General features: G+C 43.2%; 2 protein-coding genes across 2 annotated transcripts in view; one reads left to right on the top strand and one right to left on the bottom strand.

Moving 5' to 3' along the window:
• The window catches only part of G3BP1 (G3BP stress granule assembly factor 1), a 137658-nt gene that overhangs the window by 36824 nt on the left and 73534 nt on the right, over positions 1–27300 (top strand). The window lies entirely within an intron of this gene.
• Positions 1634–25900, bottom strand: ATOX1 (antioxidant 1 copper chaperone). The gene is made up of 4 exons (XM_069102564.1): positions 25726–25900; positions 7787–7862; positions 3235–3405; positions 1634–1816 (listed from the first exon to the last, which is right to left on the bottom strand). The coding sequence occupies exons 1-3, from the start codon at positions 25729–25731 to the stop codon at positions 3281–3283; spliced, it is 207 nt and encodes a 68-aa protein (XP_068958665.1). The 5' UTR covers positions 25732–25900; the 3' UTR covers positions 1634–1816; positions 3235–3280.

Raw genomic sequence — 27300 nt, 5'->3', positions numbered from 1 at the left:
CAAGTTACTTAACCCCAATTGCCCTCCAAAAAGCCAAAAAAAAAAAAAATTATTTAGGGGTAGCTAGGTGGTGCAGTGAGTAAAGCACAGGCCTCGGAGTCGGGAGGACGCGAGCTCGGTTCCAGCCTCAGACACAAAAATACTAGCCATGTAACCTTGGGCAAGTTACTTAACCCCAACTGCCTTCCAAAAGGCCCCCCCCCAAAAAAAAGGCGAGTCTAGGAAGAGCTGTAACTATTTTTCAAGGCCTAGCTTAAACCTAACCCCCAGCATAAGGCATTCCCCAGCAGCTCCTAACCACAATCTCTCACTACTTTGCACCACTATATTTATAATCTATAATCTATAATATTCAGTAGATATTTACTATTTTGAACATTTACCTTATTGGCTTGACTATATACCTACTTCTGCCTCAAATATGAACTTACATAAACTCAGTAAATAACTATTTTACTCTTCTTTCCAAGAGTCTAGTATAGCAGGTATTTTTCTGCCTCTATCAATTCCTTGAGGGCAGAGATTATGTCTCCTTCTGTCTCTCCTCCTTACCCTGAGTGCCTAGCACAGGTGGTGCTCAAGACGAGTTGATCGACTTGCTTTCAGAGGAATAGCTCTATCATGGATCTTGTATTGGCAGGAACCTCTCCTCCCCTGCTGCCTTTTATACTGGGGATATTAAAAGGGATCTATTCCCTCATATTGGGGCTATCTCATCAGGGATATGAGAAGGCTCCTAAAGCCCAGCAGGACACTGTCACCCGCTGGAGTTCGTGGAAAGGCCTAGTTAGTTTACTAGATTGGATGGGCCCACCGGGCATGAGGGACATTTCAGAACTATCAGGGGCCTAATCTGTGGAGCCATTTTCAGGTAGCCACTAGCTACTTTCAATACAACTTTGACCAGCTACTCAAACTAAGGTTTACAAGTGTCCCAGACAACTACAAGAACCTAGGTCTCTGCCCCACTGTACATCCATGTTACGATACTCTCTGTGGTTTCTGGTTTCAGAAATAATTCTATCATTGGTTCTATACAATCCAACTCAAGGCGCCACTCATCACCTGGTGGCAGCTACTGGGCATACTGTTGTCATGTTACCGAGAAAAATGGGGGCACCTAGATGGCACTGTGGATAGAGCACTGACCCTGGAGTCAGGAGAGCCTGTGTTCAAATTGGGTCTCAGATGTGTGATTAGTTGTGTGACCCTGGGTAAATCACTTAACTCCAACTGCCCCCTCCCTGCCAAAAAAGAAAGAAAAATGATTTGTTTCTTATTGACTGCTAGTTGCAATAAAGCCCTTCAAATGAGCAAAAATCACCATCTCCATATTTCCCCCAAAATTCCTTGCTAAGGGAGTTGCTTCTTGCTAACTTCTACTCCCACTGTGGAGGAAGGGGCTGCCTTGATGCAGAGGCCACATGGTGGGGATCTGGTATCGGATAGAAGTGACATTGACCTTGAATTCTCTCTTTCCTCTCTACTTTCTGCTTCCTTCCTCCCTTCCCCAGTCCTCTCCCCACTGCTTGTTGAATGACTGGACAGGACTGCAGTGGTACAGGGCCTGAAATCCCATCACTTCTGTCCCTGGGGGTGGCCTGTGGGGAACCAAAGATACAGAGAAGAACTCTTTTCCAGAAAAACCAGCTCCATTTTATTAGAGGGTGGCAAAGAAAGAGGGATGGTGAGCCGAAAGGCTCTCCCGGAACACTGCGGGCTCCCAGTCACTGATGCGCTCTTTCCTCTCTTTCCTTTCCACTCCCAGGTCTGGCCAGAATGGGAATGGATCCTGGGGAGCCTGCCATTCGGGCTCCTGCAAGCAGAGGAAGGAGAGGGAAAGTTAGGTAGGACAGGGGCTCCCCCTGCTGTGGGCAAGGTGACATTACAGAGAAGCAGAACAGGCTAGTGTCCCCCACCCGCCTCCCTCAAAAGAGGATTGCTGTGGACAGTGGTCCACTCTCATTTGGACTTCTTACACAGGCTCTTACCGAACAAATACTTACTGAGGGCCTATATGTACAGCACTCTCCTGGGAACCAGAGAGATAAGAAGAACCTATCCAAGGAGATAACGTGGTAGAACCCTAGACCAGGGAACTGGACACTTGTGTCTACAAACACTACATATACCTACTATCTGCAAAATATTATACAATACCATATACAACTAAGCTTAACTCTATAACTAAGCAGAAATCTAATCCATGCCCTTCACCTTATACCTTCTACAAGCTTTTGAGGGAGCTACATGGTCCACTGGATAAAGCATAGGACCTGGAGTTCCCACCTAAGTTCCCACCAGACACTAGCTGCATGAAGTCACTTAATCTTTCTCTGTGCCTCAGTTTTCCTTCTCTGCAAAATGGAGATAATAATAGCTACCTGCCTCTGAGGGTTGTTATAAGATCAGAAAAGAATTTTGCAAATTTTAAAGTGCTATGTAAATGTTAATGATGATGATGATGATGGTGGAACTATCCATAATTCACAGGTATTCATTCCACTATCTTCACAGAGGTTAACATTAAACTAAGCAGAAGACTTAATCTCCAGGATGGGCTTTTGTCTCTCTTTTTCAACACGGATATTGGTGACTGATATGGAAATATGTTTTGCATGACTTCACATGCATAAATCTGTATCAAATTGCTTGCCTTCTCATGGCAGGGTAGAGGAGGAAGGGGGAGAAAAAATTTGGAAGTCAAAACTTAAAACAAAAATGTTAAAAAAAATTTTTTTCATGTAATTGAGAAAACAAAAAAGAAAGGGGCAAAGAGAAAGGAGCATGGATTAGGGCACACCTAACACCCATCTTGAAAAAGAAAGACAAAAGCCCACACTGGAGGTTTTATTTTCTGCTTAGTTTAATGTTAGCATCTGTGAAGATAGTGGGATGGTCAGCTATGGGTTACAAAAGTCCTGAAGTCAGGAGACCAGGGTTAGGGCCACATTCCTCTAGTCACTTGCATTTCCTGAGTCTAAGTTTTTATCATCTATAAAATGGTAATAATAACACTTGTACCACTGACCCCATAGAGCTGTTGTGAGGAAAGTATTTTTTAAACAGTGAAGTACCATCTATTATAACTAGTACTCTCAGCCAAAATAAGGTGGTGAAAGGGTCAGAAAGGGTCAACTTGTTTTCTAGCTCTGACAGGGCCTGGGGCAAGTCCTCCCTTCTGATGGGGGCCAATTTGGAAGCACTGTTCCCGAAGCCCCGGGCCTGACTGACCTGCCCCCTTTGGTTCATCCTGCTGGCCAGAGGGTGGAGCTTCCTGCTACTTGGTCCCAAGGTAGGTGGTGGCCTTTCCCGTTTTCTTCAGTGTCTCCAGCAGTGTTTCCACACTATGCTCTGAATCGATGCACACTTTCTTGCTGGGCAGGTCGATGTCAAACTGGACCCCTGCCGAGGGGTGGGAGGGAACAACAATAATCAGAGCTCCCACTTCTACAGTGCTGCACAGTTTACAAAGTACACTCTCCTTACAACTACCTTATGAGGTAGGTAAGGATAATTTTATTCTTAAGGAAACTGAGGCTCGAGAGGGAAGTGACTTGCCCAAGGTCATACATATCATACACAAAGGCCGTATATTATAGTGAAAAAGCATTGGCCTGGGAGTCAGGAGACCTAGACACTAGGACCAACGCTGATAACTTACTGTGTTACTGTGGTTAAGTCATTTCCCCTCTCTGGGACTTGCTTTTCTTTCTTTATAAAGTGAATGGACTGGAATGATCATCTCTAATGTCGACTGCAGGCTTACCAGTCCACCATAACTCTAAGTCTCTCAGTCTCCCCATCCAGCGCTCTCCTCTTCCATTCTCCTTGTGAGAACGCCACTGAAGGGAGGCTTCCAGCTCTCTTTCTCTGGCACCTTCTAAATCAACGTTTTGTTCTCATCGACATCCTGTGACTCCCCTCTTCTGTTTGCTTTTCCCCCACCCACCATGGCCTGCTTCTGTGCTTCCACATCATCCCCACAGGCTGCCCTAGAACACTGGAGTGGGAGTAAGGAAGACCTACATTGGGATTTTATCTCAGACACTTACTATCGGCGTGACGTGGGCAAGTCACTTCAATGTTCCCCACCTGAGTTTCCTCATCTACAAAATAGGGCTAAAAATAGCACCAACCTCATGGGCTTGTAGAGAGGATCCAACGAGATAACATATGTACAGCACTTTGCAGATTCTAGAGTACTACAAAAACGTTAGTTATTATTACTATTCTCTCTATTCCTCTCACCTGGTGGACTAAGATCCGTTGACCCAACCTTGCCTTGGCCATCTGCTGGCCTTGGGTGGCTGATGCAAGTACGGAATTCAATTAAGAACCCGAGTGAAAGGCACTGTGGGGATCACTGGAGCAAAAGCAGAGCTGGCCCTTGCCTCAAGAAGTCTACATTCTCCCAGGTGGAGGAGAGGAAAATACAATATATAAACGAAGCAGCAAATTCAAGAGGGAGAGAGAGCTTAAAACTAGCGCAGATCAGGAAAGGCCTCATGTAGGAAGTGCTTTGACTAAAGAAAGAGATTCTAATAGGCAGAGGAGAAGAAGTGCATTATAAGGGACCACTTGTACAAAGGCACTGAGGTGAAGATGACATGTCATGTACAGGGAATAGTTAGAAGCTCCATATTAAATAAGACTGGAAAAGCAGATGGAACTCATAGAGAGCTTTAAATGCTAGGGTGAATATTCTGTATTTTATGTTTGAGACAAAAGGGATCCATTGAAGATTTTTAAGTAAAGAAGGCATCATGTTTCAGGAGAATCAAGCATAGACCGTAGAAAGGAGAGGCAGAGAAGATTTTAGAAATTGTCTGGTTAAGAGGGGATGTATGCCTGAACGAGGCTAGAGGATGTGTGGGTAGGGATAAAGGGATGTTTGCAAAAGGTGCTGTGAAAGTAGAACTGATGAAACCGATAGAGCATGGGGAAAGGTGAGGAGGGAGAGGGAAGGACGGATAATGATTCTGAGGCCATGAACCCGAGTGACTAGGAAGATGGTAAGAAAAGAATTCAAGAGATTTCTCTTCATTCATGAGAAACAGAGGAAGTATGGAGACAGGCTAGAGGAAAAGAAAATGGGTTCCATTTGGGATATACTGAGTTTGAAACGCTGATGGAATATTCTGGAATGTCAAACAGGCAGTTGGGAATTTAGAAACTACATTTTCTAATTTTCTCTGAGGTGGCCTAGAGTTCCTTCCTTTTTTTTTTTTTTTTTTTTGGCAGGCAATTGGGGTTAAGTGACTTGCCCAAGTAGAGTTTCTTTCAAAGGAAATGCCCTACTTCCTCTGGCTTCTAGAGGCCAGGATCTCTTATCAAATGTTATTCAATCATTTCACCTGTGTCCAACTCTTTGTGGCCCCATTTGGGGTTTTCTCGGCAAAGGTCCTAAAGCAGTTTGCCATTTCCGTTTCCAGCTCATTTTATGGATGAGTACACTGAGGCAAACAGAATTAAGTCACTTGCCCAGGGTCACACAGCTACATAAATGTCTGAAGCTGGATTTGAACTCAGGAAGATGAGTCTTCCTAAATCCAGGCCCAGCACTCTATCCACTATACCACCTAGCTGCTTTCTTATAGCAAAGAAGACAAGATAAGCCTGAGAAACTGCTAAGGCGGCATCTTTTAACAAAACAAACAATTGAGACATTTTCAAGGGACCTCAGAGAAGAGGGAGCGAGATGTAGGCCCCAACTAGGAAGTACACAGTTCAAGGCCAGTCACAGACTCTCAGGGCTGGAAGAAATCATTTGGTTTAACATTCTCACTTTTTAGAGGAGGAAAGTGAGGCCTAGAGAGAAACAGATTTCCCTAAAGTCATGCAGAGAATTAGTTGGTAGAGCTAAGATTAGAGCCTAGCTCCTACTGTGTGAGCAGACTGGGACACTTTCTCCCAGGTAGTCTCCTCAGCCCCCTTCCCAGGGAATAAAAAAAATAAAACATGTGGCGAGCTCCCTCGATCCAACATGTTCAAGGTCCAGGGTAGTCCTTTGTTTGTAAAGTGCCAGGTCTGAGACTTCTCACCTTCTCCCCAAAATTCCTTTGTGGAAAAGAGGGAAAAAAAGCTCTCAGAGGCTCAGAGACCCTTTGGGTAAAGCAAATCCCAACTGGCTGTAGGAAACGGCACTAGTTTCAAAACTAGGGATTAATGCCTAGGAATTAAAGGCAGTCTGGCGAAGCCCACAGATTCCTCCTAAGAATACTGCTTTTATTAACCCCACTTGCCCTGTCTTCCCCCCTGCAAAACGACCAAAAAAAAAAAGAATATTGCTTTTAAATGCACAGAATAAAATATATAGAATCACAAAGGAAACCAATTATGTTCAAAGTTATACACACGTAGATTCCAGGTTAAGAACCCCTATGCTAGAAGTAACTCGGTTTGGCTGTTCAGAGAGCCACCATCAGGGGTGAGCAAGCTCTTTTGTCCTGAGGGTACAGTAGAGAGAGAAGTAATGCTGAGGGCAATCAGACCTTATATACAGGCAAGGGAGAGAGGAGGGGAAAAGAGAGAAAGAGAGTCAGAGCAAACAGAGATTACCATTGAGAAAAAGCAAGCCAGTTCCATTTCCATTGAGGAAAAGTAGACAAAACACTGAGAGACACAGGTAGCCCTTCCTTGGGTGTAGAATGTGTGCTTGGAGATGCTCTTCAGTAGGAGGGAGTGAGCGCTATTCTTTCAACCGTACGTAATGAGGTAGTTGGCTGGAGTGAGTGGCTAGCTAGCTCCTGTGAAGATGGGATGCCCACCTCTGGCATTACTAACTCCATGCTTGAAACTAATCTGGGATGTGTCCTCCCTTCTCTGGGTGTTTTCATCCCTGTCTTGTGCAGGATATGGGGGTTTTCCCAAGTGCCACTTGCTGCTGTACTCTACAAGTGGCAGGGGGGAAACCACTAATATATTTGCAGATACTGACATACACCATCCTTCTTTTCTCAAGAACTCTTCAAATGTACATTTTACTCCTCTCCTAAAAGCTGACATTCTGAGGTTAGAATTCAAGAGGATGGAATTCAGCTCTAACAAAGGAGACAGACTCACCCTCCTTCCCTCTGTAGTCATACGCAGGCCAACAGGGCTCTACTCTGTTCCCTGAATGCCAGCTGAGGTGCTGGCAGAACCCACAGCCTGAGACCCCTGCCCAGCCGGCTGGTGTCAGAATTTAAGCCTCTATGAGTGTCTAGGAAAAAGGAGAGCTCTATTTTTGTGTTTGTATCCCTAATGCCCAAAGTAGTGCCTTGAATACAGCTCAGATTTAATAACTGCTTGCTGAACTGAAATGATCACTTGCTTAATAAATTATTATGAAATAAATTACTAAAAAATTATTCAGGATCATCTATCTCTCCTCCTAGAGAGAAAACTCAAAGTATTTGTCACTTTGACAATGAATTAATACTGGCATCTTTTCATATGATAGAGACAGCTTCATGTAGGGGAAAGGGTACTAAATGAAGCCTTAGGAGTTCTGGGCTCTAATCCTTTCTCTGCTACTGTCTCATTATGTGACCCTGGACAACTTACTTTTCTCTAGACCTCAATTTCCTAATCTATAAAATTGGATGAGCTGATACTGAAGGCCTAATCCATCTCATACCATCTAAGATCCCATAATAGCCCTGGATATGAGAAGAAAAGGTAACTCAACATATGGCTACGGAGAAGAACATGCAGAGGATGACCTAGGTAAGTAGCCTCAGCTCCACCTTTATTCCCCACTCTAGTCCCATTCAAACTGTCCAGCCTCCTCGGTCCCACTTACCACCCAGCTTGTTGAGGACGCGGGTGACTGCATTAGAACAGCCCTCACAGGTCATGTCCACAGAGAACTCATGTTTCTGAAATCAACAAAAGGAGAAAGGTTAACACAAAAAGGCCCCTAGGGAAGAGACTCTTCTCACCTGAACAGGAAGCATGTGGGAGTCAAAAAACCCAGCCTGGAGAGGGGAGCAAGAAATTTTGCTTTCTATTTAAGTGACTTGCTGGGAACTAAAAGAAGCCAGGAGACAGAGATGAGGAGGGAAAGTATTCCAGACATGAGAAAGAAACAGTGCAAGTGTCCAGGGTTGGGAGAGGGACTGTACTGTGCAAGAACAGCAGAGGGAGGATGCTGAAGAGCTGGTGGGAGAGGGTGTAAGGTGTAAGGAGATTGGAAAAGTAGGATGGGGCCAGATTGTAAATGGCTCTGAAGGTCAAACAGAGCATTTTATATTTGATCCTAGAGGTGACAGAGCAGCACTAATGAGGGTGTGTATGGGGGGGCCAGATCTGTGCTTTAAGATCATTTTGAGAGCTGAGTGTAAGGAAGTAGGGGGAGAAATGAGGGAGCCTGACCCACTCATAATCTCCTGCAGTAATACAGGTGTGAGGGCCTGCACCAAGGTGGTGGCAGAGGAGAGAAGAGGGCACGTGCTAAAAGATGAAATCGAGAGACTTGACAAGAGATTGGAGGGTGTGTGTGTGTGTGTGTGTGTGTGTGTGTGTGTGTGTGTGTGTGTGTGAGAGAGAGAGAGAGAGAGAGAGAGAGAGACAGACTAAGAAGTTAAAAATGACACCAAGGCTGTGAGCCTGGGTGACTGGAAGGAGGCTCCTGGGGAGCAGCGACCATCTTTTACCATTCTTTATATCCCCAGCACTGAGCGCTAGGACACAGCACATAGGAGCTTAATAAACACTTGCTGACTGACTGGTGTCTTAGGCAGTAATGAGGAAGTTCTGAAGGAGCTTTGGAAAGATAATGAGTTCAGAAGTCTTCCAAAATTGTCTTTACGATATTGTTATTGTATAAACTGTTCTCCTGGTTCTGCTCACTTCATTCTGCGCTGTTTCATACAATTCTTCTCATGTTTCTCTGAAACCAGCCCATTAATCATTTCTTACAGCACAAAAGTATTCCATCACCTTCATATACCATAATTTGTTCAGCCATTCCCCAAATGGTGGGCACCCCCTGAGTTTCTAATTCTTTACCACCATGAAAGAACTAATGAAATATTATCAAGCTATATGAAACAACGAATAAGAGGAATTCAGACAAACACGGAAAGATCTGAATAACTGATGTAAGAGCAAAGTAAGGAAAATGATATACCCAACTACATATCAAAAAACAACAAAGTGAAGATAAACACTTATAATTATAATGACTAATCTTGTCATTAAAGAAGTGATGAGAAAATGCACTGTGTATAAATACCCCCCCACACATACACACAACCAAGAGCCATTGCCAAACCACTGCCAAATAGGTTAAGTGGACAAAGCATATAAAAAGTTTTCAGGAGCCTGCAAACTATCAGTAGCTGTCTTTTCCTTTTGAAGAGGTGGGAGAATATGGTTGCATAATATTACATGTCTGATTACATGGTATTACTGTATCAGCTAGTTTTAAGTGTTTTTCTTTGTTACAAAGGTTGGTTTAGATGATCTCTGATTGCCCTTTCAGCTTCATTACATAAAATTCTATGATTTCAAGGGAAGTTGAGATTCTTGGGTGGAGGAGGTAGGCATTGAGTATATCTAGAAATGACTGGGGTAAAAGGGTAAAAAAAAAAGTCATTAGAAAAATGCTTTTTAAATCCTTAAAAATTTAGTAACCATGAAAAAACACTCAAGAAAAATATAAAACAAGAAGTAAAATTTTAAATAAAATTCTTAGAATAGGGATTCCTAACTTGAGGCATATATACCACCCACAGAGGGTACAAGAACATTTTTAAGGAGGTATGAAGACTATTTGGTAAACAACTATATTACCCCATAGAAATACTGCAGAAGAAAAAAATGTGGATTGTGGATCTGTGGTACGGAGGCATAGATGGGGTAGGAAAGGGTGGGAGTGTTATAATGCATCTGGGAAATTTGAAAAAAAAAAACAGTTGAAGGAATAATTCCTACTGATGACAACCAAATAAATGATTTTTAATATATTTTCATGTTGAGCTAGAAAGAAAATGTGCAACCACCACCCACTGAAAGATGAATAAACTGAGTTCCAAAGGAACCAGAGACTGAAATAATTTCCAAACAATGAAGTTCCAAGACTGCTGCTGTATCCGTGGGGAAGCACATCTCATTATAACCAAATGTGCTCACAAGGCCCGAATCCCACCGATAACTTATTTCTGTGAATCATGGTTTTCCGTCCTGTTCTCAATCAAATCCAATGCAACAACCTGTAGGCTGAACACGGTATGCGGTGTGTCTTTCAAAATCTATGCTAAGAATAAAACTATGCGAAGACAGGAAAGAGGAGTAAGAGCCTTAGTCATTAATATGTGACAACCTGATGACACCAATAATGTATACTGAATCAAGTTTCCTCTATTTTAGTTCTTATTCCACAGGTACTCTAAAACTTATTTTCTTTCACAATGAACAGGGAGTGCAGGGGGTAAGCAGGCAGAAAGGTAACAAGCATTATTAGCTACTTACTACCGTGTTTCCCCGATAATAAGACACTGTCCTATTAATTTTTTTGGAAAGAAAAACACCAGAGGGCTTATTTTCAGGGGAGGGCTTATGTTGTCCTGCCTCAGCTCTCCTCCGCGGCACTGCTCTCAATGGCGCCAGCAAGCAAATCACTGGGGAAGAACAGGATGACGCGCTCACTGCTGCAGCTCTGATTGGATGCAGCTCGGAGCGCGGCGTGCGTTTCACGAGGGGGGGGGCGGTGCATACAGAGGGTACCGTAATGTAGAGTAGCACAGGGGATCACCTTCACTACAGTAGCAATCTCAATAGGGCTTATTTTTGGGGGAGGGCTTATTTTAGAGGAATCTTACACAGTAAGGGGACGGCTTATTTTCGGGATAGGTCTTATTATCAGGGAAACACAGTATATGCCACTATTGTGCTATGTGCTGGGGATAAAAATACAAGATAACAATACAGGCCCTTCTTTCAAACTTACATTCTAATGAGGAAAATAATACATAAATTAGAGATGAAGAAAGGATGAAGACAGTGGCAAGAAAGGTACCCATGGGATTATGGTGGTGAAATAAGATCAGAAGCCAAAACTGGAGGGGAATGAAGGCCTAGGTCTGTCCCCAAAATGAAGGCCTCAGTACAGTAGGGTAGAAGGATGTTCCAGAATGAGAAAATAGGTGTGAAAACCAAGATATAAGGGCGGCTAGGTGGCACAGTGAATAGAGCACTGGCCCTGGAGTCAGGAGGATCTGAGTTCAAATACAGCCTCAGATACTTAACACAAAAGAAACTAACCATGTGACTTTGGGCAAGTCACTTAACCCCAACTGCCCTCAAAAAAAAAAAAAGGAAAGAAAAGAAGAAAACCAAGATATATAGGAACTGAAAAAGACTGGAGAGCCCTACCCAAATGAATTATCAAATTATAATCAGTAATCAAATTATAGTACTGGTTCTGCTGGTTTTCCTATGTATTAATATAGGTCTTTCCTTATTTATTTGCTTCATCTTTATTTTAAAATATCATGATTACTTCAGCCACTCACCAATGATTGAATATTTAGGTTGCTTCCTTTTTCCTTTTGGCCTTACATCTAGGTCAGCTTTTTATTTTTTATGATTTTGGGAAGACAAAGTCCAAATATTCAATAGAATCAAAGTGTCCAAAGGTACAATGTGGGGTTTTTCAAAATTGTCCAATCTGCAAGAAAAACCAATGAGCAGAGCTCTGAGCTAATGGTACTTTATTTTAATAAAGGGTCTATGCTCCCCTCTAAGGAAGTGACCCCAGATCTTTTTCACAATCTGAGATGCCTCCTTCCTCCAGGGTTTTAATTTTACAGTGCTTGATACCCAGACAATACATGTGCAGCAGCCCAAAAATACAGAGTCTGATTGGTGGACAGACCATGCCCCTCGGAGGGTCTATACAAAATACAGAATCCCACTGATTGACAAATAGGCTTGTCAGTAGAGCTTAACAGACCTACCTTAACCTTCCAAGAGGTCCTACCAAGCTGATAAACAAGTTTTCAGGGTTGTGCTGATGAATAGATATCAAAATATTTATTTATTTATTTTTAAGCAATCGGGGTTAAGTAACTTGCTCAAGGTTACACGGCCTGTTATTTCTGGGTGTGGTGCTGAGTATCTGAGCCCGGATTTGATCCAGGTCATCCAGACACTAGAGCTGGTGCTCTTACTCGCTGAGCCACCTGGCTGCCCCTAAGCAATTGGGGTTAAGTAACTTGCTCAAGGTTACACGGCCAGGTGTTTCTGGGTGGGTGCTAAGTCTCTGAGCCCGAGATTCGATCTCCAGGTCTTCTCAACACTGGAGCTGGGGCTCTTACTCGCTGTGCTACCTGGCCACCCCTATCAAAATATTTACATAAGCCAACAGGCCAGTAGAAAGGCAGCCTGCAGTTTGGCAACCAGGGTCACTCAGTGGCTATGTGCTCATGTTGGGCGATTGAGAGATGACAAGGGATAGAGGGGCAACAAAAACAGTTGGGGGTCTTTCCATGTAATTGAGTCACCTCTGTCACGATGGATTTGGACACTGGAACAAGGAAAAACCAGGGTAGAGGTCCTCTAGTGAGCTTCCTATGATTAAACAAGTGAACTTTCAATCTGCAGTTTACAGCTCTGAGGCCTATCAGAACTTATAATCACTACCCTTATGGAATCATACCAAACAGATTAATACTGATTAGAATAATAGAGGGATCCAATAAATCATCTATCACATTAGGTACAATCAACTGTGTGCTTCTTATTACATATCATAATACTGCTCTCCAAAATATCTGTAGCAATTGACAAGTGGCACCACTAATGGAATGTAGGTACTATTTTCTCTTGGTAAGCTTCCTAAAGCCTTCCCACTACAGGATAGGTCTCTTGTCCTGAACTCAGCAGATGGTATCTATCTGTTCCACCAAATTCAGGACTAGCCCCCCAAGATTATAGGAATCAGGAGAGAGGGAGAAAAGAACTACTGTATGATTTAAAAAGTTCCTCCTGGGGCAGCCAGGTGGCTCAGCAATTAAGAGCAACGGCCCCAGTGTCGGGATGACCTGGGGATCGAATCTGGGCTCAGATACTTAGCACCACACCCAGAAATAACTGGCTGTGTAACCTTGAGCAAGTTACTTAACCCCAATTGCTTTAAAAATAATAATAATAATAATAAAAGTTCCTCCATGAGTCTGCCATGCGGTGCCATCCATCATCAATCAATCAACAAGGCACTAAGCCTTACTATATGTCATATACTATGCTAGACACTGGGGACACAAATACAAAGAATAAAACAATCTTGTGACTTGTTTTTCATTATTTTCTTGCATTGTTCTCATTTCTCTTCCCAATTTTTCCTCTACTTCTCTTACTTGATTTTCAAAATATTTTTTGAGCTCCTCCATGACCTGCGACCAATTCATATTTTTCTTGGAGGCTTTTGATGCAGGAGTTTTGATTTTGTTGTCTTCTTCTGGTTGTATATTTTGATATTCTTTGTCACCAAAGAAAGACTCTATAGTCTAGTTTTTTTTTCCTTTGCTCATTTTTCAAATGTTTGCTCATTTTCCCAGCCAATTACTTGACTTTTGAACTCTTTTCCAATGTAGGACTCTGCTTCCAGAGTGCAGAGTGCATTGTCCTAAGTTTCTGGGGTTCTGTGCAGCTGTTGTCAGAGTTACTTCTAGGCACCTGTAAATTTTCAGTTCTTCTAAGGTGACATGACCAAAGGAGAGGTGTTTACTCCTCTCCTGGCCTGTGGTCTGGTCTGTGAGTGACCACAAGTACTCTTTTCTGCCTCAGAACTGTGAAGAGGACTCCATCTCCACAGTCACCACAAGCTCTGCCATAAGAACACTCCTCCTCACCCTAGGACTGCCACCCAAGCCCGTGACCCAGAACCAAGCAGGGCAAAGCAAGAGAATCTTGCCTCAGTACCAGCAACAAGATTCCTGCAAATGCCCTCTGATTAGCCACTTGGTCCCCCCACCATCTGTGGGCCTGGAGCTCCAGAAGCAGCCATCACTGCCACTGCTGCCACCGCCACTCCACTGCCCTGGGGCTGGACCAAGTTCTTTTCTCACTTAGGTTCAACAGAGTTTCCCCACTGACCTTCTACTTTGTCTTTGGTGTTTGTAGGTTCAATCCCAACTCTCAATGGGTGAGTCTAATGGGGAGACAGCTAGTACATTTTATATATATATATATATGTATATATATGTATATATATATATATATATCTCACACAAATATAAAGCTAATAAATACACACACAGAAAAGTAGTTAACTACAAGGTAGTTTGGAAGGGAGGGTACTATCAGTTGGAGGTGGAGGTGAGTGAGCTATATCTTAAAATGCAAGAGAGGGAGGGCCCTATGAGGTAGAAGTAATGTATTTTCAGGCAGGTTTCAGGGCCTGAGTAAAGGCATATGGACAAGAGATGGAGTGTTGTGAGTGAGAAACACACACCACAGAGGACAGTTTGGGCTGGGTTGAGTGAGTGAGGGGAGTAATATCTAATAAAGCAGGAAAGGTAGGGTGGGACTTACCTTAAAAGCTAAACAGGAGTTTCTATTTCATCCTACGGGCAATAGGAAGCCACAAGAGTTGGTTACATTAGGGAGTCATGTGGTCAAATTTGTGATCCAGGAAAACTACTCCAGCAGGAGTGTGTAGGATGGAGTAGAGTGTGACAGAGGCTGGGGGCAGGGAGACCAAAAATTTAGGAGGCTATTATAATAATCTAGGTGAGAAGTGATAAAGGTCTAAACTAAGGTGGTAACTGTGTAAGAAGAGAAAAAAGGGGTTAGATATGACAGGAGTTGTAAAGGTAGAAAAGGAAAGATCTAGCAACTGATTGGGTAATGTGGAGTGAGGAACGGTGAGGAATTTAGAATAATGCTGAGATACTGGAAGATGAAGGACAAACAATGACAACAGAAATAGGGAAATTTGGAAGAGATGAGGACTTATGGCGGGGATTCTTAAGTTCGTGTCTTTAAACTTATTAAAAAAATTTTGATAACTATTTTAAATGGTTTACTTTATAACCCTGTGTATTATTTTATGCATTTAAAAACATTCTGAGGAGTACATGGGTTTGGGTTTGTTTGTTTTTTTTTTTTTTTCATCAAGCTACTAAAGCAGTCTATGACACAAAAAAAGTGGAGAACTCCTAATACAGGAGGAAAGAGCATGAGGTCAGTTTTAGATAGGTTGCGATTAAGATGGCTATAGTGCATACTGTTTGAAATGTCCAATAGTCACCTGGTGACCTAGGGCTGAAGCTTGGGAGAGAGACTGGGTTAGGATATGTAGATCTTGGAGGTATCTATAGTGAGATAATAGTTAAACCCACTCAACCTGATGAGGGTCCTAAAAGAATGAGTATAGAGAGAGAAGGGAAGGAAGTGCACATTAGAATTTTGGGGAAAAAAAAAACCCACATTTAGGTGGTGTGATCAATCAGCAAAGGAAACTGAGAAGAGGCCAGACGGGTAGGAAACTGACCAGGAGAGATTAGGCAGGAAAACTCAGAGAGGAAAGAGTATCTTGGAAGGCAGAGAGGCCAACAGTGTCAAATTCAGCAGATCAGCTGAAAAGGATTAGGATGGAAAAAGAACCACCAGATGGGGCAAATAAGGGTTTATAGGTCACTCTGGATAGAGCTGTACCAGTTGAGTGATGAGGTCAAAAGCCAGATTTCAAAGGGATGAGAAGTGAGTGAAAGGAGAGCAAGTAAAGGTACCATAGGCAGAGAAATTTTTCTACCTTTAGCTTTTTTTTCTGGACCAAGGTGAGATCTAATCTACCTACCAGTTTAAAAATCACAAATAGAGACTATGTAAGACATATAGACATACATCGTTTTATTTTGCTTCACAGATGCTGATTTTTTAAAAACCAAATTGAAGGTTTGTGACAATCCTGCATTAGGCAAGTGCCATTTTTCCAATAGCATGTGCTCACATTGTGTCTGTATCACATTTTGGTAATTCTTTTAATATTTCAAGCTTTTCCATTATTATTATCTGTGATGGTGATCTGTGATCAGTTATCTTTGCTGCTACTATTGTAATTCTTTGGTGAGCCAAGAACTGCACCCATATAATGTGTGTTCTGACTGCTCTACTGAACAGCCGTTCCGGTCTCTCCCCTCCTCAGGCCTCCCTGTTCCCTGAGAGGCAAAAACATTGAAATGAGACCAATTAATAACCCTACAAAGGCCTCTAAGTGTTCACGTGAAAGAGTCAATCAGTGAAGCAAACTTCACGTTGCCTTATTTTAAGAAATTGCTACAACCCCCACACTCCATGTACCAATGGCAAGTGGAATCAGCTTTTCAAAAGTTTTTGTACATTTTGCATGTGTGTGTGTGTTAACCACAGGGTAGATCCCTGCCTGTTGTGGTTAGCACACCAGGCTTACGCTGGGAGAAGCAGACAATTTTTAGGGCACCTTTTCTAGCCTCTTTCTCAAGCCAGGAGGTGAGCAGAGCAGTCCTTTAAAAATGCTGCTCAGACAACCAAGGGGCTGCTGAATCACATTGCTGCTTCAGTCCAGCAAGAAAATGACCCTATGGCCTGGGATGCCTATGTGCAGGGCTGTGACAACAGCTCCAAATGTATCTGCACCTGCTGCTTCATCACTTGCCAGTTGCCACAGGACTTTGAGGTAGGTAAAAATGGTAAAATGGTATGGGTGCTATCTTTTGACTTGCATATAAGTTGGATCTAAATGAGGCAGAGTTGTGCAAAGTCATCAGTCTTACTTTCTCTTCCAAAGTCATCAAAGTCCAGTGGCAAAACAAAAGTCAAGATGATTAGCGATGGTCTGGGATGCAGTGGAGGACTGGCATCCTTCATGTCTAACCAAGCTCTAAGCACTCCACAGTGCCTGCTTTAGCTGCCTTCATGGTCTCTGGAACAAACTGTTCTCATCCACTCACTAACTCACCAGTGGGTCTGAGGCTCCTTGGTTGCCCTCAACCTGGTTTTAGCCAGTCTTCCAAAATAGTTTACCAAGGTGTGGCTGCTTTGCATGCTACAGCTTCTTAGAGCCATAGGTGAGAGGTAGATGAATCAGGTGGACACCAAAGACAGATGAGCACCCCTGAAAAGGGCTCAGAAGCCCTTATACCAGAAGGGCTGGACTTTCCTGAACATACCCTACACCCCCTACATGGAATGTATACATGTATGCATACATATATAACCATATATAGATACAAAGTACATAATACAATGCTTATAGTTGATATATGTGTGCTTGTGCATACACAATGCACACACAGAAATAGATGTCATTCTAAATGAAGGTGCCATTTACCATAAATAAATGCCATTCTTGAAGAAATGAGAGATATTTTCTGTTGCTGTTCAGTCATTTCAGTCATGTCCACCTCCTTATGATTCCATTTGGGATTTTCTTGGCAAAGATACTAGAGTGGTTAGACCCTAAAACGAATATAACCCAGAAGCCACCCCAACTTTCAACAACTACCACCCTGATCAGTCAGCAGCCATCAATATGGAGGCAAGACCCTTCACAAGCAAGAAGATTACTCTATCCAAGGTACATTCAAGCTGAAGACCTGAGTTTCTTTTCCCTACTGCCATATGTTGGGGCCCATCCTAGCATTAAAATACTTGTTTATTCTAATTCATTTATTCAATGAGCTTTTATTTGGTATCTACTATGTATGCTGGAGATTTAAAGATAAACAAAAGCCTTTCTATTCTAAAACAGTTTATGATAAGTATAATCTGGGGTATGAACAGGAGGTAGAAACATGTACAAAGATAAAAAAAGACTATAAGCTATGAGGATGTAAGGCTACAGGGAGCTCAAACGAGGCATCAATCAATTAACAAGCATTTATCAAGGCCCTACTGATGGGGTGCTTGGGATCTATATTTGTAACATCAATTTGTAAAACCAGTTTCTAAAATCACACCCCCCACCCCAGTCTCAGAGCAACTCTGCCCATCCCCCTACCCACACTCTGCCTAGCTTCAGAGCATTAACTCTGCCCAGCAACAACTCATGAACTGTTTATCTCAGCTTGGAACAGTGACAAGCTACACCTATCAATCCTTCACAAAAGTATCTATAAACATTCCAGCTTAGGCAACTATTATCTCCCTCTTGTATAGTGTCCCGATGCCCCCATGAATCCTTCAGTACCCTATCTCTAGGTTCACTCCTTGGCTGCCTCAATGAATCCTTCAGGACCCTATCTCTGGGTTAACTCCTTAGCCTATTATCCACACACTGAGTCTCCCAGACATCAATCTTATCAAACATGACACTGATAGGTGGCAGACTGGGCACTTCTCCATCATCCCTTGACTGCTCGATAACTTAAGTGACATTTCAAGCCTAAAACCACACCTCCAGATAGCCCCCCCTTGGGCTTTTTCCCAGTGAATTACGGGCAATACACCTTCTCAGTTACATTAAAAGTGCATGTCCCTTTAAACACTGGCCCCACCTTAACTCCTCCCTAATCCCACCCTTAATCACCTAGTTAGCATAATTGGCACGGGTTCTACTATGGATTATTCTATAAAAACCTTAATTCTACCCCTTTGAGGTTACAGGTCCCCTAAAGGACTCTTGCCTGCTGTACAGCCTAACAATAAACTTGCAAGTCCCCTAAGGACCCTTGCCCACTGTATAGCGTACAATAAACTTTTACAACTCTGACTCCAAGTTGGCTTGGGCTGAATTCTTTCCAGACTGAATCGAAGGCTTTCTGGTCTTAGAAAAAGATCAGAGTTCCTGCTGAACCATATAGCCATCCCTCATCACTACTATGTGGCAAGCACTGGGCTATATGCTGGGGCTACAGAGATAAAAGTGAAACAAACCCTACCCTTGCAAACCTCACTATTTAGCTGAAGGAAAAAAGGTGTGTGTGTGTGTGTGTGTGTGTGTGTGTGTGTGTGTGTGTGCATGTGTGTGTAGCTGCAGTAAGAGGGTATGTGTGTGTATAGGTTTGAGCTGCACTTTGAAGGAAACTAGGGATTGGAAGAGGAAGTGAGGAGGGAGTGTATTTCAGCCATCAGGGATAGCCCAGAGATGGGAGAGGGAAGGGAAAGGAATAAGCTTTTATATAGCGTCTACTCTATGCCAGGCATTGTCCTAAGCATTTTACAAATATTATCTCATTTGATCCTCACAATAATCTGGGGTGGTAGGTGCTGTTTATACTCCCATTTTAGAGATGAGGAAACTGATGCAGACATTCTCAGGTTCACACAGTTAGTAAATTTGGGTCTAAGTTGAAAAGGCTCTAAATATCAAGCTGAGAAGTTTGAGAAAACTCTTACATACAAATTTTGCACATATTAAACTTGGAAAAATGCAAAATCATTTCAGCTTCTCTCAATCCCCTTAATTCCTCCCTTTCACTCATTTCACAAGTGGAATTAGTTACTGAGTCTTATAGATTTTATCTTTTTAATCTCTTCCCTTCATCTCACACAGCCACAACCCTAGTCCAGGTTCTCATCACAGATCACCTAGACTATTTTATTAACCTCTTAATTGGTCTCCCTGTTAGCTAGGTGGCACTATGCATAGAATGCTGGGCCTGGAGTTAAGAAGACTCAGTTTCCTGAGTTCAAATCTAACCTCAGACACTTTCAAGCTGTGTGAACCTGTGCAAGTCACTTTACCCTGTTTCTCCCAGTTTCCTCTTCTGTAAAAATGAGCTGGAGAAGAAAATGACAAACGACTCCGGTAACTTTGCCAAGAAAACCTGAAATGGGGGACATGACTGAAAAACAATTCAACAACAAAAAGGCTCTCCCCGTCTAATCAATCCCCACACAGCCACAACTTATTTTTGTTAAGCATAGGTCTAAACATGTTACTTTCCCCTAAATAAACTGCAGTTTATTTCCAAGGTCAAATATAAACTCCTTTGTTTGGCATTTAAAGCTCTTCATAATCCAATTCTTTTCTATGCTTCCAGTCTCCTGACATATCACCCCCCCTCCCATGTTATCCATTTGCACTAGTCCCTATCTTGATGTTCCTCACATATAGCACTCCACCTCTCTTCTCTGTGGTCTCTACCCTAGTTGGTAGACCCCAGGCCTGGAATGTTCTCCTTCATGGATTCCCCTTCAAGTCTCAGCTCAAAGCATGACGTTCTACAGGCCTTTCCAAATTTCTTCAGCTATGAACACCTTTCCAACTAAGGTTATCTTGTGTGTGCTTTCTATATGTTATCTCCCTCAACAGAATGTAAACTCCTTGAGGACAGGGATTATTTTTTTTCTCTGTGTCACCAGTAGCCAGTATAGTGCCTGCCACATGGCAGATGGTTAGTACATACTTCCTGATTGATTTTAGTAAGTCACAACATACAGTAAATGCTTGAAAATATTTGCTAAACCAATGTATCTAACTCTGACTAAAGTCTACATCAGTGGTTCTCAAAGTATGGTCTGGGGACTCCTGGAGTTTCTAAGACTCTTTCAAAATGTCTTAGAGGTTAAAACTATTTTCATAATAATGCTAAAATATTTTTATTTCCAATATGGTAAATACTGAGTTTTAAAAAGCTCTTTGGGGTCCTCAGTGTAAAAGGATCCTTAGACCCAAAAGCTTGAGAATCACTGGCCTACATCAGAGATATGAAACACATGTGGCCCACAACACGTCTTAGTAAGGCCTGAACCAGATTAAAATGAAATTGGGAAATATTTAATAAAATAAATAAAAATACAATGAAACATAGATAACATTAATACATGGTTCTCTAAATCAACATACTCTCACAGGGATCTTTACAATATGGTTCTGTGGTCCTGTTTCTATTTGTGTTTAACATCTCTGGTCTACATAATACTCTCAGGAATCACTCTTTTCTCCCTTCAATGTTTTAGAAAATATTTAATGAATACTCACTATAGTTATTGTCCAGAACATTCCCCCTGGAGTAAGAGCAGTACACCAATTACAAGATACATTCATCAAATGTTTTATTCATTTTACACAGAATCTTAAAACTGTAAAGACCTTTCTTAATAACAAGAGAAATAACACTTGGAAGTTCCATCAAGTAGAAGAAAAACTACCTTCAAATAAAAGTGCATAATCTACCCTGCACAGACTTAGAAGTCCCAGGGAGGCAGATCTTGGCTCACTATAAGGAAAAGGCTAAGAACCAGACAGAGCCTGACTATGGATGAGGTTGCTTCCATAAGGAATGAGCTCTGCATCACTGGAAAAGCTAAAGCAGAAGCAAAGGGATCACTTTTCAGGGAAGCTGTAGTTGGAAGAATGGATTAAAATATTAGATGATCTCTTAAGATTCCTTCCAGTTCTGACAGTTGATGTTTTCTGGGACAGAAAAAACCAGAAGCACTCCAAACCTGCACCCTGCTTATTCCAGGCATGAAGGTTAACCGTCTGTTGTGCAGTGGGCATCGTCCCTACCTCACAAAATGGCTATTGAGGCTCAAGAGAAGACCAATCTTAGCTAACATTAATACAGAACTTAACTACATGGCAAGCACTGTGCTGAGCACTTAACAAGCATTATCTTGCTACTAAAAAGACTAATAATAATAGTGAACATTTACATAGTGCTTATTATATGCCAGGCACTGGGCTAAGTGCTTTACATTTATTATGTTATTAATAATAATAACCTAACATTTATTTATCTCTTATATTGTGCCAGGCACTGTTAAACACTTTACAATTATTATCTTATTAATAATAATAGCTAACATTTACGTAAGATTTGCTATATGCCAGGTACTGTGCTTTACTGTCTTTTTTTTTGAAGGAGGGAAGGCAAGGCAATGGGGGTAAGTGACTTGCCTAAGGTCACACAAGTAGTGTGTCTGAGGCCAGATTTGAACTCAGGTCCTCCTGACTCCAGGACCGGTGCTCTATTCACTGCAGCACCTAGCTGCCCCCTATCTTCTTATTATTACTAATAATAATGGCTAACATTTATATAGCACTTAACTATGTGCTAGGAACTGTGCTGAGTGCCTTACAATTATTATCTCATTTGATCCTCACAACAAACCTAGGAAGAAGGTGTTATTATCCCCATTTTACAGATTGGGAAACTGAGGCAAACAGGTTAAATGATATACCCAGGGTCATATAGCCAGTAAGTATCTGAGGCCATTTTTGAACTCAGGTCTTCCTGGCTCCAGGCCTAGTGTTATGTCCACTGTGCCACCTAAGCGCCCACTTTACTAACCTTAAGCTACTTAGGCATATCATATATCCTTTAAGCATATCAGCCATGACTAGTGCTATTGATCATGAATGGTCTCTTCTAAGGTGACATGCACTTTTCAACTTTCCCCACTCCCTCCCCTCTTTACTGAAACTGTACCTAGGCAAAAACTATCAGAGTTGTGTGAAAGGAAGAGGAATGAATTAGGAGTTGGGCTGATGGAATCCTAATAGAGCTGCCTCCAGTCCCAATATTCTAACTTCTTTATAGGCCCCACTGAACTACCTACCTAGCAGGCCCTACCTAGCCCCTCACCCCCCCCCCCCAATATCATGGCTTCTTCATATATGCCTCACTGCTCACTAGAACAACAGGTATGCCCATGAACTCATATTTCTCACAGAACGGCAGGCATGGCCATGTGATAGGATGCCAGCCACTGCCTCCAACTACATACTGCTCCCTGACCCATCCCTCAAAATTTTCCACAGAAACAGGTGTGTCCATGCCCTCAACCACAATCACATCCATCTAGTCTCAGACAGGACCACAATAGTCAGCCAATCAGAAAGCAGCACCACCAGGATGCCCAAGCAGGATGTGGACTCCAAAACAATAGAAGTAATTTCCCTAAGTAGGAACCTTCTCGGTAATAGTTAAGAATTGACCTAAACTGAACTTACCATGTAAAAGGTTTATTATAATATCATTATCATACATACATACCCCCCAAAATGGGTGTTTCTGTATGCAATGTAGGTGATCTCATATGCAGTTCCACTGTGGCTGGGACCCCTCCCCTATTACCTAATCTCTTAACAAACCCCTCCTGCCTTTTAATATTCATAATTTCTGTTATGTAATTGCATCTTTACCCTATAAAAATCCATCTCGCTGTCTCTGAAGTTGCTGGTTCCTCTTGGAACTTAGCACGATTCATGAGAGGCATCAATCTCAATAAATGCCTATACTTAGATTAGAGGTGGTCTGACTCTGAATTCTTTGAGACAGTTCCACCACAACATTCGAAAGCAAAACAAGGTGACCTCTGTTCTAAGTCCTGATTCTGCTACTGATGTACTGGAAAAAGCACTTTCCTTCTCTGGGCTGTAGTTTCCTCCTCTGAAAAATGAAGAGGTTGGGTGGGATAACCTTTAAGGTTCTTTTAGTGCTGCTGTTCTATGTTCTAATTTCCTTTCCAGCGTGTCTCCTAGAATACATCTTCCACATAATAATAACCGATTGCATTTACAGAGTGCTTTTGATTTACAAAATGCTTTACCTGCATTAACTCATTTGGTAAATGACACATGGCAGCTCTTTTAGATACCTGAAGACTATAATCATGCCCACCCTTCACAGTCCCCATTTCTAGGCTAAAACAACTTCAGTTCCTTCAAAGCATCCTCACCCAACAGTTTCGTTTTGAGTTATTTCACCATCCTGGTCATCCAGGTCTCGTCAATGTCTCTCCCTAAGAAGGCTGTCCAGAAGTTGACCCAATATACACCAAGCTCAAGGGCCAACTGCCTATGGAAGATAAGGACCCAGAAAAGGAAGGAGGCAATTCTACGTTCTTCCATGGGGCCCATACATCACGGGGTGGGCTTATGTGATGCTTGTCCCAGGGAGATTAATACTACTGGGAACAGGAACATAACACCCTGTGCTTTCTTTGGTTCTGGGAGCCTGATCTGGGTGAGGAGGAAATGGCTCTCCTTTCACAATGCTAAATGGGACTTTCTGGGGATGGGAGAGCTGATTGGTCCAGTTCTTGGGCCAGGGAGCTTTGTCTCTTTTGTTTGTGGTTTCTCTCTGAAGCTGTCCTTAATGAGCCTGGTGCCAAGAGATAAACACCTGGGATAGACAAAAGGTCTTCTTGGAGTTCTTCCAGGTTACCCAATAACTCTCCAAAGACAGATTGCTAGGATACAGAAAGCCTGAGGAATACTACCTGGCACGGATTACCCACTGTGGGCAGAACACTGTCTCAGGCACTTTCAGGAGGAACCGGATGTAAAATAACAATGAGAACTAATAGTTATATAATATTTTAATATAAATTTATCTCATTTCCTCCTCAGAAACACCCTGTGAGATAACTACTAAAAATATTATTTTTGGATGGAATTTGTGATTTCACTGAAGAAATTCTTTTTACTAATATAAGTCTGTGGCTGATCTGCTATTTACAATCTTACTTAATGGTTTAGGGAAGGAAACTGTTAAGTAATTCATCCAGGGATACACAGCCAGGATATGTGTTAGAGGTATCTCTTGAACTCAAGTCTTCATGACTCTAAGGATGTCCTTCTATCCATTGTAACAGGCTGACTTTAGAGCAAGTATTGTTAACTCTTTTTGACAGATGAGGAAACAGAGGATCAATTACATTCAAGGTCACATACCTTAGTAAGTGTGGAAGACAGGACTCAAACTTAGGTCTTTTTGACTACCAACAGTCTTTTCCCTAAAGCCCCAAAGCCATCTCTGGGATCCCAAGCTCCAACTAATTGTATCTTTTAAATGAACTCTCTTGGTTATTTTTTTTCTGGGCCTTCTACTTAAACAAGGGCATCCTTTTGTATGGATGAGATTCCAAGAATGAGGGTTGGGAGCCAGGAGATCTGTGTTCTAGTCCAACCTCTACCACTAAGCAACATAAATCAATGTTCATTTATCACCTCTCTAAGCCTCACTTTCTTCATTTAGAAAAATGAGAAAAAACAAAAAAAAAAAAACATTTGAAAAAAGTTAAAGCTTTATTACAGATGCACAGTATTTGCCCTTGTCATTGTCTCAAAGTAGGTCCCTAACCTAGGAAATTTTACCAGATCCAAGTAAAGAGGAGAAATCGATAAAGCTTGTAGGCAATGCTGAAGCCCAACCTCCTCAAAAAAAAAGGGGAAAAAAAAAAAGAAACGAAAAGCCAGAGATAACAGACTGCATACCACAGCTCTCGGTCAGGCCCCATGCAATCCTAGATCAAATAAGGTATTTGTAAAGCATTTAGCCCAGTGCCTAGGGTACAAAGTAGCACTTAATTTTAAATGCTGGTTTTCTCCCCTCCCCAGCCATCTTCACCTGGCTCCTTTAACAGACTGCATATTTTCTGAAGACTGGCCAGAGGGTATGGATACCACAGGGGCACCTGGGTTTGAGTCCTAAATTGGGAGAGACCAGGCGGCTGCAGGCCCAAGATCTAGAGGGGCCCAAGGTTCGGCTGGAATCTAGGGGGCTCCTCACGAATCCTGCCATAGGTAGCCAGGGTGTGGCGGGACCAGAAGCCGCAGGAACCTGGCCAACAAGGACCGAGCGCCTTCGCATCCCCCTCCTGGAGCCCTTTAAATCCCGGGCTCTTTAAACCGCAGGCTCCGCGCAGGTGTGCGTGCGGTGGGTAGCCGGGCAGCCAAGGACTGGGGCAGGGGCTACTCGAAGGACCCGGCTGAATCCGCCTTCACCGCCCGGGGCCGCGGGGGGTCCCTCGGGCCGAGTGGATCCTGAACAAAGAGCGGTGCGGAGCTGCGCGACTCACCGGCATGACGGCGGAGACTGCGGGTGCGGGAGGCTGGAAGCTAGAAGCTGGAGGGTCCCGGGGCAGGCACTGCTGAAAGCGAGGTCCGGAGTCCGGGCGCTTCCGGATGCGCGGCCGCAAGGGGCCCTAAGCCCTGCCCCCGCCGGGGGCTGGGCCGCCGCCCGGCCTTCCCTGGTGCAGGGCGCAGGGAGGAGCTGCTGCGGAGGGGCGGGGCCTCGTCGCGGGGCGGGGCTTTCCCTTGGGGCGGGGCTTCTTGGGCGGGGCGGGGCCCGGCGTCAGGGGTATGGCCCGCGATCCGGCAGATTCGGAAACCGAGGGAGCGAAGCGGCTGGCCCCTGGCCAGTGCAGAGGTTAGCGGAGATACCAGGGCGGGCAAAGAGACCTACGAGGAACGGAGGAGCAGAGGCAGGCTCAGGGGCAGACCCAGGCTTTGCGAAAACCGGCAGGTGCCCAGATACGGCCCCCCCATCAGCCTTGTCATCCCCTCTGCTGCCTCTGACAGTAAAGATGCTGTCCTGCCCCGCCTCTTCTGCTCTCACAGCCGTTACCTGAGAGCCTCTAGGAAAGAGAGGAGCGCGCTAGCACGATGCTAGGCAAACCGCAAGCGCTTAATAAGTGTTTGCTAACTGACTAGCACAATACCTGCAGCTCCTCCATCGAGTGCCGGCTTTAGGCTTGGTCCTGCCAGGGGTGGGGAACCTTCGGCCTCCAGGTCACATGTGGCCCTCTAGGTCCTCCGGTGCGGCCCTTTAACTGAATCCAAACTTTACAGAGCAAATCTACACCCAGATAGTGGTTTTTCAGCCTCTACTTGAAGACTTCCAAGGAGGGGAAACCATCCCCTTCCCCAGCCCCCACAAGCAAGTCCCTTCCACTTTTGAACAGCTCTGATTGCTGAGATTTCTTTTTCCTGATATCAAACCTAAATCTGTTTCTTACAACTTCTACCATGGAGCTGGTTCTGCCCTCTGGGGCTAAACAAAAAAGTCAAATGCTTCTTTAATGTAACATTTCTTCAAATACCTGTCATGTCCTCTCTGAATCTTTTCTTCTCCAGGCTAAATAACCCCAGTTACATATCACTTCAACCAGTCCTCATGTAATAGGACTCAAGGTCTTCTACCCAATCACATGCCCTCCTCTGGATCCTCTCCAGCATATCTATATTTTTCCTAAACTGTAGTTTAGGAATTGAACACAATATTCCAGATGTGCTCTAACCTATGCAGATATAGAGGGACTGTTGGCTCTTTTTTTTCCTGGAAGCTATGACTCTCTGGATCCCAAAATACTTTTAGCTCTTTTTGGCCGCCATATCACACTGCTAACATATTGAACTTTGGGAACAGTAAAATCACCAGATCTTTTTTAGATAAACTGCTGTCTAACCATGCCTACTGCCATCTTGTACTTGTGAAGATTTTTTTTAACCCAAGTGTAAAACTTTACATTTATTGCTATTGAATATCATCCCATTACATTCAGCCCAAAGCTCTGGCCTGTCTAGATCTTTTTGTAGCATTACTCTGCCATTCAGTGTGCTTGTGATCACTTCTGGCTTTGTGTTATTTGCAG

Source organism: Petaurus breviceps, unplaced genomic scaffold (assembly GCF_028583685.1).
Source record: "Petaurus breviceps papuanus isolate PSGF00001 unplaced genomic scaffold, PetGlider_PUasm1.0 551, whole genome shotgun sequence".
NCBI lineage: Eukaryota > Metazoa > Chordata > Mammalia > Diprotodontia > Petauridae > Petaurus > Petaurus breviceps.
The sequence above is the reverse complement of the archived record's forward strand: the minus strand, read 5'-3'. Positions and strand labels throughout refer to the sequence as shown.